A 14587-nucleotide genomic window follows, 5' to 3' on the forward strand; every position below is an offset into this window, starting at 1 on the left:
TATTAACTATGCTTTGATGCCAGGTTTATTCATATACACTGATAATAAAGTAACTTAATTGAATTTTGAATGTAATTTTGTAAAAGGTTGTGACAAGCGCACTTTGACCTACCCATTGCAAATAAGGTTAAGGAAGAGATAGCAAGAAATTAAATACTTTGCCTAATTTTAATTTTGCTTTTTATGTGATCCTTGCAAAGATGTATTAAAAGAAGTAACCTTATTGTTATGTATGTCCTATTTCCACAGATATCTGTCCTATTGCAAATAAGGTTATGGAAGAGATAGCAAGAAATTAAATACTTTGCCTAATTTTAATTTTGCTTTTTATGTGATGCTTGCAAAGATGTATTAAAAGAAGTAACCTTATTGTTATGTATGTCCTATTTCCACAGATATCTGTCCTGCCTAGACATTTTATAGTTACCACTCTAGCTTGTGCTCTGATTTTGTCTGTGTGTCTTTATTACACGTGTGTGGGACACTCCTTGACTTTGACACAGTTGTCCCTTCAGTAAAAGTCAGTAACAGTTTGAGACTTACCAATCTAATCCTTTAAAGTAGTTCTTCCCATTGAAAAATTGCACTTCTTCAAAAGTTTCAGCACTTGGATAATTACTAACAATAGTAGGATGCATTGATAGAAAGGTATACAGAGCTGTTGTACCTAAAAATCAGAAAAGGCATTAGATAACAATTCAATAAAAAATAATAGTGCTGCATTGTAAAAAAGTGGTAATCAAAAAAAATATTAAAAAATCTACCAGTTTTTTGTGGACCGATGACAAGGAATTTTGGCAGCTGATCACATGACTTTTTACTTGACCAAATAGCAAGGTGTCGTTTATCAAGACAAGGGTTCTGAAAAAGAAAAATTCAGATACATTTTATGAAATAAAATATCAAAGAGCCTAAAGATTTTCAGTAATCAACTAGCAATACGAACTGATTTCAAAATCATGTGTACAGTATAATATGCAGCATAAATGTAATTATAACACAATTTCTTCCAGCAAAAACTGTTGAGCTAGACACTTGGTAACAACACAAGTCCTTCAAACAGATATTTCTGTTCTTTATAGCTGTGTGTAGAATATTGATACAACAAACACACTACCACACTATATGAATAAAAAACTACTACCCAGTACAGATCATTTGAGATTACCTATTACATAAACTGAAGGAATAATCCAACATAAATGTTTTTTAGAAATTTCCTGAATGAATTACCACATCTCTAGGCTTTAGGTTGGCTTGTAACGTATTTATAATATTTCAAATTATGATTTTTTTAGAAAGTAAAACTCAATACAGAAATCATACTTACGTTTATACAAACAGGACCCAGTTTGGAAAAGTGTTTACAAATAAAAATGCTTTTGAAGAGCCTTTTTAAAATTAAAACTAATCAAAATTGCTGAGAACATAGTGATCTTTTGGTTTATTAAGGCATGCAAAATAATGTTTCATGCTAAAAAACAATACAGTAAATAGTATAGATTTATATTTCTTGAGTTCCTTAGCCCCAGCCATCAAAGTTTTGTCAAAATAAAAATGTAACTTTTTTACTTATAGAACAGTATCCCATATTGGTTATAAAAATAAATAGGAGATCATTTTGGCTAGTTTGCAGCAAAACAAAAGTTAAACCTACCACCCATACTGGATTAGATTCTTCAGGAAACATTTGGAAATACTTCTCAGCCAACTGGAGAGGAGGAAGGGTTGAAAGTTGTAAATTTGTCCAACATTGAAGAAATTTGATGACAGACTCAAAGGTGTACAAAGCCAATCTGTCATTCCCATAATTTGATAAATGTGTCATAAACACATTAATCTGAAACAGTTGATAGAACTATGTACTTAACAGAAACCTAAAGTGTTTTTTTCACTAACTATAGCTAACTTAAGCACACAACAAAAAATAAAGGAAACAGCCTGAAATCATGCAATCTGTTTTTAATATTATTATAGTTTAAAATTTATGTCATGGCCCAAGACAGAAACAGAACATATATATATCTCTATAACATGTAATAATCTTAGTACTACTAACCTAATTAAGTAGCTTTCAAAGCATACAATAAATATATATATGTACAAAAAAAAGCACAGTACTTGAAACAAATTGACTTTTAAAATCCTTTACTTAAGTTGCAAAAGAAGGTAAATTAAAGATTAGGATAAATTTCTTCATTGATCATCCATCTCATGACTACCAAATTGTTGATGATTATTACTTGGAAGCCTTCAAGATGAATTTACTTGTTCAGGAAGATAACTGCATAATTAAAAGGCTTCTTTCCTAGCATGTATTAGTCTAGGTATTACCTAATAGTATGACTTAGTTCTGTCATGGACTTCATTCTTAAAATATAATTCAAAAATTATAATTAGCCCCTTTGCATTGGGACTTTTAGAGTAAACATCATGGATGTCTGATAATTTTTATTAAAAATGCATTGGCAATATACTGAACTATATTCAGTATGAGCTTGTTTACTTTATTCTAAAGTTTAATATTTATCTTTTTCAAATAAAACTTAAATTTACCAGGCAAAACTTCTTAATTTGTTTTCTTCTGGTTTTTTTTTTACCAACAAATAACTCGTGAAATACTGTCTAAGTATTTCACAGCTTACCGGGTTAAAAACAAACTGATAAAATAGATCTCCTCCTCGAATACTACTTTCTAGTCTAGCAGCACCACCTGGGTACCGTTCCATAAACAAGTTGTGTGTATATAAGCCACATGTCTGCCTTGGTAGGACCTGATAAAATAAACATGTATATATACATACACACATAAATACAATAAAACTCACTCTAATGTGATTTTAAAGACACACTAAAATATTTCAAATGATAAACTAAAAATTATGAGAAAATTAAGATTACCATTGTACTTCATTACACAAAAAAATTATTATTATGATATCAAGAAACTAATATTTGTAATGATTACTGTTGACACATTCAGTAGGTTTATATAATAAATAAAAGTGATCAAAATGAAGTCTACAATGATTGGGAAAATAGCTTATTGAAGGCTGAGGACACTGGTTTATAAAGAAGAAAGGCTTAAGATTTTCTAGATCTGAAACACTTAACTCTTTTAAACCCATATTTTTTTTGTACGTTCTGCCAGAATTATTTTCATGATGGCCTAACAATTATCCCAATACCTTATAAAATTTCTGGTCTCTTTATAAAAAGTGGATAACAACATGGTTTGGATTAGTTTTCAGGCAAAGAGGCATAAATGTTATCAAAAACTGTCACCGTCCAATGGCTAAATCGGGATTTCTCACCAGACACTGGCAGTGTCTGCTCGGGTTTAAGGAGTTAATTCTTCAAGAGCAAACAAAACAGCAAACTTCCTAGTTGGATAAAATATTGATAGAACAAACTTCTTAAAAAGTTTGTCAGGTTATTTTGTTTTAAATAGATACCAGGGAGTCCCTAGAATAAGGGAAAAGGCAAGTGGCATTGTGAGTAATAGGAACTGTTTTTTGAGAGTATTACTTATTATGTAATTCAGTGAAACTAATAATTATTTGTCTTATAAACCTACACACTCTAATAATATATTTTAATTTCCAGGATGGAATCTACAGGCTAAAAGAATGTAGATTACAAGTTAGAAGTTTAAACTAAGGACAAGTTAAAGTTTTTGATAGTAAAAAGTAGTAATGTCAACAAGAAGTACAGTCTTAACCCAATCACTCGTGTCATAAATGTTTCAATTCAGGTTCACACAACTGAATTAAGTACAACTATATATCTAAAATAAAGTAAGTGCCTAAATAAAAACAGGTAGTTAATATATCTATACCATATTTAATGTGTAATATAAAGTACATGGTGTTTTGCCAATCAGATCTTATTATCTGGTGTTTTGCATACCTAAAGTCAATAAAAATATATGTAGATCTGCCAAATTGTTTAGATATATACATCCATTTTATTTTGGTTAACAACATATGAACAGACCAATATATAAAGGATGAGGAGCCTAAAATAAACTCCCTGATAACAACTTAATACACAAGTATAACTTTATCTGCATATAAAAGGTAGATCTTGATCAGGGAGTCTTAATATAGGCCTAGATATATAAAATGACATTTAGTTCTGTGCCTCAATAAATTTGTATTACAAAACATTACATTTTAAGTTTCATATCAAGTCTAAATTATACTGATTAAGGCAGAGAGAATCCTATTTAGAAATGAATTTAACATATCTGATCTCTTGCTATTTTATTCTGACATTATCAAGTTCAACTTAAGCCTAGATCTAATGTTAGTTTGATTAAAACATAAGCAATGTCAGTATGATCATTATACACATATACTGATTACTCAACATCCAAATTTGACTGTAGTACCAGTACAGTTTGACACACATTTCATACAATACACCTTTCTGGATCTTCAACTAACCTAAATAAAGAAATATATTTGCATTCACACAGTTGTTCGGATGAACACCACAATAGCTAAATTACCACACATTATCAGGACATGTGCTATAAGCAGTGGTTTCACAACTTAGTTATAGCACACCAAATACATGTTGTTTTGTATTTTGAAGAGCAAGATTCCAATATACATTGATGCAATTAAGAAAATACAAATGGATTATTATTTATAGTGCCAAACTTTCATACCATTATGTTCCTATGAATAAACCCTCTCCTGAACCTGGAAGGATGAAGATGAGGGTATTCTTCTGTGCTAGTGACGCGAATATTCCAAACACGTTTCCAAGCTTCATACAGTTGTTCGTGGACAGGATATACACCAGAATGATGAGGAGCAACAGAATATCCTGAATCAGTAGGAATTCCATGTTCCTACAGGAAGAAAATATACAGAAAGAACGTGGGTTATATTTTCTGATAACACTTTAAACGTATAAATTCAAGAGACAAGATTGTGGTGTTTTGAGATTTTTTTTTGATGTGATCACTGTGTTTTTTTTTTTTTTAACAAAATACTTGTCTCAAAAATAAAAAGCAGACATGATATTCAAATATCAACATTTCAAATTAGAGGTCTGGAACCTTATTTAAAGATGACGTTCCTTTGTTTGAAATAGTTTATGGCATATTATAAAGCTACAGCAGCCACAGTGTGCCCTATAAAACATGATTATTAAAAACTGTTGATTTAAAAATGAGGAGAATAGGGATTTTCAGAAAATTACAGAGACAAGATAGGTAGCATAAAGTGAAAATGCAATTGCAAAATAAGTAAACAAACTTAAGGTTTGAGACATTTTGACTCTCCTATATATTACAGCTTTTAGACATGGAGTCAAAACGGAGATTTGTAGCTGGAGAAAATATTGTCAGTACTATGTCTCAAACTTTAAGCTTATTTGGTTACTTTTTTTTGCAATTGCATTTTCACTTTACGCTATCTATCTTGTTTCTGTGTTTTTTTGAAGATTCTTTTTCTCTTTTTTTTTTAACTTAACAATTTTTAATAATATTGTTTTTTTAGTTTTTTTTATGTTCATCATGAACATAAATCTGTATAATAACAATACTGTCCAATTTGAAATAGTTTTGTTTTATGAAATATGTAGTTGGTGTATGATGCTCTCTCGAGAAACAATGACAACCTTTGGATTGGCTTAATTTAGATTGGATGGCTATTGCTTCTGATATCATTGCCACAATGTTATTATTGATAGTAAATACTGCATGTGTGATCACTATGATGCTTGGTGATCAACATATTACATGTTATGCATATACAAGGTGTCCATAATGTCTGGAATCAATGTAAACTTATTTTAGTTGAAACATTTTTTTGATTAATTTTATGTTTTATTCTTTTTGTTGCAGGTTTGTGTTGCCCATACATAATAATCATGTCATTAAGCTTACAAGAGCATGTTGAAATTATCCTGTTGTTTGGACATCAAGGATGGACACAGAGAGAAATAGCTGTGAAGTTCAATAACAAACATCCAGAAAGAAATCCAATATCTCAATCATGCTGTATCATTTACAATCATGTTTTGAACTTTGCAGTGGCCATTTTGAACAAATATTGTATCTATGTCTTAAAATAAAATATGTTTACATTGATTCCAGACTTTATGAACACTCTATACTTGTAAAATATATATATTTATATCCTGTAGCTATATGGGGAGTCTGTAAACACTGGATTGGAGGGAATACTGAACTATACTGGAATAGTGCATAGCTGGATTTTGTAACCACACGAGTTTTATACTTGCATGTTGGCTAGTAATTCCATCCAGCCATCCATCTACCCACCCATCCATATATATACACACACGCACATATGCAGGATTTGTAGTTTTTTAAGTTGCAAAGCCGTATATATAATTAACCATTTTAATTTTCAAGTTGTATGGACGCATGCATGCACGTATAAGACAATGTGTCATAATATAATAGCATATGTATACAAATAAGCATTTTTAATATTCCTTATAGTTATTATATTTCTTCCTTTCCTCTTCCTCCTCTTTACTGGCCATAGTAAGGACGGTCACAGTTTACTCCAGTTGGCCAAATTTCCTTTTAGAGTGACATTCTGCACACTCTACGAGGTAGAAAATGTGTTATTTAACAATTATGAATTAATTATATTAATATACCTTTCCTCTCCTTTTCTGATGGAGTTTGAGTTGTGACATTTCTATGACCCTCTTCCACTGTGATGACCCTAAACTATGGTGGGCCATTGCTTCAGCATACATTATCTGAAACTAAGTATTTTCTAAGTAAAATATAGTTACAAAATTTCTGCCTCACTTTCACCTACAATCTCTATTTCCTGCTTGCACAATTCTTGCCATTCCTTAGAGTCAGCTTCAAGGATGGCTACTCTATCTGCAGTATCTATAAAATTTGCAACCACACAGTGTTGGCTATAATTCAACATTTACCATCAGCCATCACTGTGATTGCTGATCTGATGCTTGAAACAGAGCTTGGTGCTACCTTTTAAACTACAGCTTAAAGATTTCTGTTGTGGGAGACATCCTAGGTGTTTATACAGTATTTTAGACATTTGTGTAACATGGGTGAAATCGATCATGCAGTGGTAAAAGAAACTCTGATCCTGTCAGCAGTGTCGTGTCCAAAAGGGCAGGAACCCTATACATAGATCAATCATATGCAACATCAATAATGTTGCAACAATAAGTTACTAATTGCTATGGTGCATGTGTCATGCCTGCCGTATAAACGTTAAATTACATCCACGGCCTGAACACAGCAATATACATGTGCATGTATATTAGATTATGAGGCTCCTTATAAACCACAGACTACATTAAACTAATTTGGTGTCAATGGTTATAGAGCCACTGTTATTTGCTAGGTAGTTAAATACACTTAAAATCTACCCTACACAATGTGCAATGATAAGTTTAGCAGAATTGTCCAGGTTTTATTACAATACACACAGTCATTTTTCCTCTAGGCTAGCAGAACAATATTAAATAATAATAATAAAAAAACAAAAAACACGGTGATTTCTATTACAAATCACTACTGTGATTCACGATACCTTAGTGAATCAAAGGCAATGACTAAAATGTTCATAAACTAAAGAAAAGAAAAACAAATTCAAAACAAAACATTCTTTTTTCAACACTTGCATTGTTCACCTAATATTTATATATTAAAGTATATAAGTAACTTATATTTTCATACCATACTATCATGATGAACTAAGTAAACCAGGTAAATCCCATTCTCAAATGAATGCTAAAATAAACAAAACTTACAAGTTTAATAACTAAAAAAATGACATTATAATTACACATGGATGACCCATGTATTTCCTCTTTACACAATAACTATACACACATTTATATAAATTATTAAACCTCTGTCTTAACATCAGAAGATAATCTATCAGAAAACAGCAATTGCCCATTTATATAAGTTCTTTTAGGTGGGTCTACAAAACGTGTATAGGAATTTGAGACAATATTAAGCAATTATGGATAAAGTAGTATAATAAATTCATTGGCAAATATGTTCTTCACATGAAAGTTATACTCACCCTAATGGGAAATAAATATTCTGTTTTGAAATTTATTACCACATGCAAATTGTATTTCACATACAAATTAAAACAATAATTTTAGAGACAAGGTTGATCATTGCTTTGAATTAAATCATCCATACAAAACAAAAAAGTGAGCTAAAGCCAGTAAATCACATTTTGGATATTAAGTGTTTAACTAATGGTTTACATTTAAGTATTACCTGAGCAAATTGATGATTCAAGTTCATCTCCATCTCTAGGTCAGAGATGTTCTCATACAGATGTGGCTTGGTGTGGCTCCACATGTGACAAAACCACCAGAACTTGGAACTGTGAGCTTTCATTAGATAGATAAGGTCCACAGTATGTCAATCAAATGAAGATAGTATTTTAAAATGAAAGACCAGTTCCATAAAGTACCAAATAAATGGAAGTCATGAGATTTATTATGAGATGAGATAATAGGTTCAAAAAATGCCACACAAATAGAAGTCATGAGGGTTAGTATGAGAGAATAAGTTCATAAAGTTCCAAATGATTGGAAGTTGTGAGATTCTGTATAAAACAACATGTACTACAGTGGAAAATAAGAGAGATGTAGTAAGGATTAATACAAGTAGTCAAACAAAATAGAGGTAGTGAGACTTAAACTTGAGAAAACAAGTATATACATTTAAAAAAAAGAAGTAATGAGAATTTGCATGAAAGAATATATATTGCCACACATTGTGGTAGTGAGGTTAAATATGAGAGAAATGAGACCTTAAAGAAATGAAAAATGAAAGTAGTAATTTTTAGCAATGACAAATTGAGAGAACATGTTCATAAGGCAACAAACTAATGAACATAATATAGTTATGTGAAATTGGAAAGGTTCAAAATGATAAATAAATATAGCTCTTAAAGTTGTGCATGTTCAAGTAGGTTTACAAGGTAAGAAAACAATGTACGGATGTGTAGTATTAGTGAAACATTCCATAAGATTACATACAGTATGGAGCTAGTTAGGTGCAGTAAGAGAGTAACAGAATGAGTGTTACGAATAACACATGAGAAACCAAATCCCCTTAGATAAAGGTTAGTCATGAAAGGTTAGGTTTAGAAGATACTGGTGTACAAGAAGAGTGGATGAAGATAATTATATATGGTAATGGTCGGACAACATCCTGCACGAGAAACCAGTTTACACAGCACGAAGTTTCATATAACAACTTCGAGTTAGAAGTGTGGAACTGAAGACCTTACAAACATAACTGTTTTCTACTAAACCCATTCACACACACATTTATTCAAAAAACAACAACAAAAATCTACTATACTATCAACCTATAAAAACAGGAGGTTTCGGTATCAACTGTAGAAAGGCTCTTCTTAGTCTCATTAATCTGAATAAATTAAAGAACCCCGTTTATCAGATCACTAATTTTTGCATTTTGTACATAAAATATTTTCTTTCAGGCTTGCTAAAGACCTTCACTTCATTGAAAAAATTTTAACTTTGTAAATATTACTTTCTTATTTCAATTAGAAAGATCACTATATGGATGATTCAAAGAAACATCCCACTGCATTACCAAGCACAAAAACAGATCATGCTTTGCCATCCTAGGTGCTTTACAAAAAAACAACAGATATTAACTTAACTTGCATGTGCTAAAACAGTTACCTACTTGTGTGGCTCTTCAAAATGGAAGTACTTTCCCTTAATTTAGTCAATATTTACAAACCATAGTCATGTCTTCACCAAATCTTCAGTAGATAACCAAAACCTACTGTTTCCACTTAATGTAATTATCCTGTACCTTTGCAAACTGGTAATTTCTGTTCATGTTGTCTTCTAAGTAAGAGATGTTGTTGAACAAATGTGGTTTAGTGTGGCCCCACATGTGTGGAAACCACCAAAAGCTGACAGCATTCTCTGTAAAGAAACCCTCATGGTAAAATACCCTTTACACTTAAATACAAACAACTTACACTATTAAGACTTTGAAACACTTCTATTATATTTTTAAATAATCTTTTTAAAATTAAAAACAATTGTTAGAAAAATTCAAAACATTAACTAATATTAACTACTTATTCTATTTACAGTCACATGCTTCTGTGATATCTGTGAGTATATCAGTCTTTTACTTATTACCATATATAAGTACATTATTTAAATGGAAAGAAGATCAACAGTAATAATCTTTTTCCTTCCACTGAATATAAGTCAAAACCTGTAGTTATAAAGTCAGAGATATTTAATAGGGTTTTATTATTAACAGTCTTGTAGGCAACAGCTCAAATAATAACTGCTTGGAGTTCGCATGCACTAATTTTAATTAGTTAAAGACCACGTTGAATGCAGTGCTATTTCTAAGTACCATAACTTGATGTACAGTTATCAGAGATTTTCATTCCAGCCATTTAAATGCACAGAAAAACTTAACAATTGTAAATCTACACAAGTGCTTTTTTTTTTTTAGATTATATACATACATAAACAATTAACAAATACATGTCTATTTCTATTTCAAACACGGATAGAAATCTCACAAATATCTTTGTGTCATTATTTCTAGAGGTGCTTATATAATAGCAATAATAATGGTACTACACTAAAGCAATATCCAAGTTTTATTTACTTCACATATTTAGAAAGACACCCAACATTATGCAATAAAACCATTTAATAATAACCTAAGTAACTAACACAAATATGAGAGAAATTAAATGAGTCAAGTAAGATTTAGTAAAAAGTAAAGTACAATGCTTGGGAAATAATCACATTTTTTTTCCTAATCGTATCATAATATAGTGTCTGTTTTGTTGTTAAGCACAAAGTTACACAATTGATTATCTGTGCTCTACCCTTAACCAATATTGAAACCCGTTGTTTTAGTGCTATAAGCCCTCACACTTATTGTTCAGTTACCATGGGGCACACAATATAGTGAAATTAATTCACACATATATATATATATTAAATAGCTATACAATTTTTTTTTATGGTCAAACTATATACCATATTAAGTGTAATGCACATTTCACTGTTAAATGGATGTCATTTTTACTGATGTGATAGATTAAACTTTTCAATCACAACCACACAAATAAGAGCACTGTCAGAAATGTACTTTTTTGTAGTATATATAGTAATGCAAATATATGGGTGTGTTGGGCTAAGGTTTCTTCTACAGTAGGTGTCTGTGACTTGTTGGTGATGAATTTGACAATAAACGAACAGCAAGCACTACACTTGTTTATAAATTAATATACATATTTGAAACAAGTTAAAGGTATGTACAAAATCTTTACACTATGGAGATCATAGCTGTATCTTAAACACTATACAGTTCTCTTTTTCTTATCAAAAGTCCACTGAAGCCAATTCAATTGCTTTAGAATTCAGTTGACAAGTCGAAGTATTTTTCTCTATTTTAATTGCAACACTATTCGTGTATACTTCCCTTATGTTGTCACGTGAGTTACCACAACTGTATCCTGAACTTCCAATACTCTTCTGTCTTTTGTCAAAGTCCACAGAGGCAGGTTCAATTAGTTTAAATTATCAAATTATTCTCCTTATCTCTTTCAAACTGTTAATCTCACTAACATATCAACCATTAGGTCATTCACTCCCATGACAATTAACTTTACACTTTCTAACTTTTCTCTGACTGAACTTATCTTTCACATGACTTCACTTTTATTGTGTTTCTGCTCATCTGGTTGCAGCTATTTATATGTCTATCACTTAGGCCTTTTAGAAATCTCCACAGCCTCGACATCAATGGATGGCAAACACAAAATTAATTAATAATACTACCTACACTAAACAGTCTTTTATATCTGACAAAACCCCTCTTCAAGAGGAATATTTACAATTTTTTCACTATATACAAAGATTGTTTTCAGTTCATATACTAAGTATTCTCATATAGTCTACATCAATATTTACAGTTCCTTTGTCAGTCTCTTCTCATGTAGGGCCTCCAATAGGGTTTCACCTTAACAGGACCCGTTGTCTTCATCTTGATCTCATGTTGTCTGGGGTTTGTATTTCCTAATCTATCTGTATACTGACACAGTAGATTCTGTTTCTTTTTCTTCTTCTTACCAGTCAGTTCTTCACTTATGTTGACATCCTTGTAAATTTCATCCCCACCCAGTGCTCTTAGGCCTAGTAGGTCTATCTTCTATAACAAAGTCATTCTCTTCAGATTCTGCTTCTATGACAACCACACCTGCTATGCCCATCTGTACATCAATAGCTGCACCCATTAGATCATCTTCTCTCTCTTAAAGTACCACTTCAACAGACTGGTATGGTAGACCATGGTCGTTCCATCAACTTTCACTTTATAGTGCATTCTGTGGACCATTTTCTGTACTGTGAAAGGTCCTTTCCACTGCAGGGTGAGTTTGTTGTGGTCTGTGGGCAGCAGAACTAAAACCTACTGTCCGACCTTAAAACATCGACCCATGGCCTTCTTGTTATAGAAGTGTTTCTAACTGTAAAACTGTTTTGATAGGTCTGGTTCAATACAACTTTCAAGTCCTCTGTTTTGTAAGTCTCTTTCCTTTTTGCTTTGTGCTTGACATCCTTACGCGCACTGTCCTGAAGTTTCTGTGGTGAAAGGTCTTTCTTCTGTACTTCCTTCAAATTTTTACTACCTGGTATGTTTCCTATTACTAAGTTATATACTGGTTCCTTGATACACATGGCCTCAAGGTCTCCTAGAACATATGGAGTATCTACCTTTATTTTTGCTATGGGAGAACTTTCTCGCTATCCCATCAATTATCACACATTGGCATTCCTTGCCTGTCATCTGATCATCAGATTCTAGACTGGTTCTCACTGCTGCACTACTGCACCCAGTGTCTCGTACAATCTTCACTTTCTTGTCCCCAACATATTCTTCATTTACAGGCATGCTGTGATTTGGTAACACTTCTTGATGTTTGTCACATACACCAAGCACTACTGGGACTGTTGATCTGTTTACTAACTTGAGCCAACCATTAGTTTTGCACTGATCAATTATGGAATTGGCACTTCCTTCTTGTGGTGAATCTTGATTCTGTTTCTTCTGACAGCAGCATCTATGGTTCCAGTCACTCTTTTCTTACTAGCATTATTTTTGTAAATAGCCCCAGCTGCTTTATATTGAGACTTCTGGTGTTGTTTGCTGGTAATGGACTTGCACTCCTTTGCAATGTGTCCCATTTTATAACAAACATAGCATCTGTTCTACCTTCTGTCTATCAACGTACTGTCACCTTTGGTAAACTCTTGATTTAGGTCAGCCATCACTAGTTTCGAATTTAACTGGATATTTTTGGACTTGCAAGTTATACTCTCTCTTTGGGATTCCATACACTGTTCTTCCAGCTTGATCATCTCCTCCACATCTTTTGGTGCTCTCTCCTTTAAAAACAGTGACATGTCAGTTGAACATGTGATTATGAACTATTCATGTACTAATAGGTCTGCCAGTCCCTCAAAACTATTGTCACATTTGGCCATGTCAATCCATCTTGTGAAGCATCGCTGTGGACATGCCACAAACTGTTTCTCCAGTGTCAGGTTAGACTTCTCTGAACTTCCAGCAAAAACCTTTTTCAGTAAGTTCATATCTTTTCAGCAAAGCATTTTTTAACTTGTCATAATCCATGGCATCTTCTGACACCATGCCTTTTCCTCTGAGAAGTGGGTTGAGACAAACTGCTCAGTTGCCTTTGTCCCATTTCTGACTTTGGGCAAAGCATCCATGTCATCTTTCTGTTCATCAAATTTGGGCAGCTTTGGTCGGCTGGCCCAGACTCCATTGTATACTTGGGTCCTTCTTTCTTGGGTTGGGTGAGCTTTGCAATCTCAATTTGTGATCTTATTCTTTCTATTTCTAGTCTCTCCTTTCCTTCTTTCTCAATTTGTGCTCTTATTCCCTCTCTCTCTATTTCCAGTCCTTCCTTTTTCTCCTTTTCTTCTTGCTCCTTTTAGTCTTTCTTCCTCTCTCTTTTGTTGCCACTCTTCTTTCTCTAGTTCTTGTTGTTTAACAAACTCTCATAATTCACTGTCTTTTAACCCAAACGTTCTCCTCTTTCTATCCATTTATCAAAATTAAACATGATTATATAGCATGATTGTAATCTCCACACTATTTGCACTACTACTACAGCTGTGCATATATAGGCCTTCTTATTTCCACTGTCATTCACATATTATTTTACTGCCATTTACCACTGTATAATCCTGGTTGTGGCTCGCATAATGTCAGAAATGTACTTTTTTGTAGTATATATAGTAATGTAAATATATGGGTGTGTTAAACTAAGGATACTTCTAGAGTAGGTGTCTGTGACTTGTTGGCGATAAATTCGACATTAAACAAACAGCACATACTCCACTTGTTTTTAGAATAATGTATATATATATATATATATATTCGAAACAAGTTAAATATATGTACAAAGTTCTTTACACTATGGAAATCATAGTTGTATTTTAAATATTACACAGTTCTCTTCTTCTTGTCAAAAGTCCACTT

At 32.2% G+C, this 14587-nt stretch overlaps 1 protein-coding gene across 5 annotated transcripts in view; it reads right to left on the minus strand.

Moving 5' to 3' along the window:
• Nucleotides 1-14587, minus strand: part of LOC106457993 (bifunctional heparan sulfate N-deacetylase/N-sulfotransferase-like) — a 90013-nt gene that overhangs the window by 15886 nt on the left and 59540 nt on the right. For 4 of the 5 annotated variants that reach the window (XM_022384300.1, XM_022384294.1, XM_022384298.1 and 1 more), the window contains 6 exons: nucleotides 9854-9969; nucleotides 4676-4861; nucleotides 2646-2774; nucleotides 1658-1840; nucleotides 765-861; nucleotides 544-667 (listed from right to left, as the gene is read on the minus strand). In XM_022384300.1, the coding sequence (XP_022240008.1) occupies nucleotides 544-667; nucleotides 765-861; nucleotides 1658-1840; nucleotides 2646-2774; nucleotides 4676-4861; nucleotides 9854-9969 (835 nt within the window). Of the gene's footprint in view, nucleotides 1-543; nucleotides 668-764; nucleotides 862-1657; nucleotides 1841-2645; nucleotides 2775-4675; nucleotides 4862-8272; nucleotides 8389-9853; nucleotides 9970-14587 lie in introns of all 5 variants that reach the window. The other variant, XM_013917444.2, reaches the window with a different exon arrangement.

This window comes from Limulus polyphemus, unplaced genomic scaffold (assembly GCF_000517525.1).
Source record: "Limulus polyphemus unplaced genomic scaffold, Limulus_polyphemus-2.1.2 Scaffold20, whole genome shotgun sequence".
Lineage (NCBI taxonomy): Eukaryota > Metazoa > Arthropoda > Merostomata > Xiphosura > Limulidae > Limulus > Limulus polyphemus.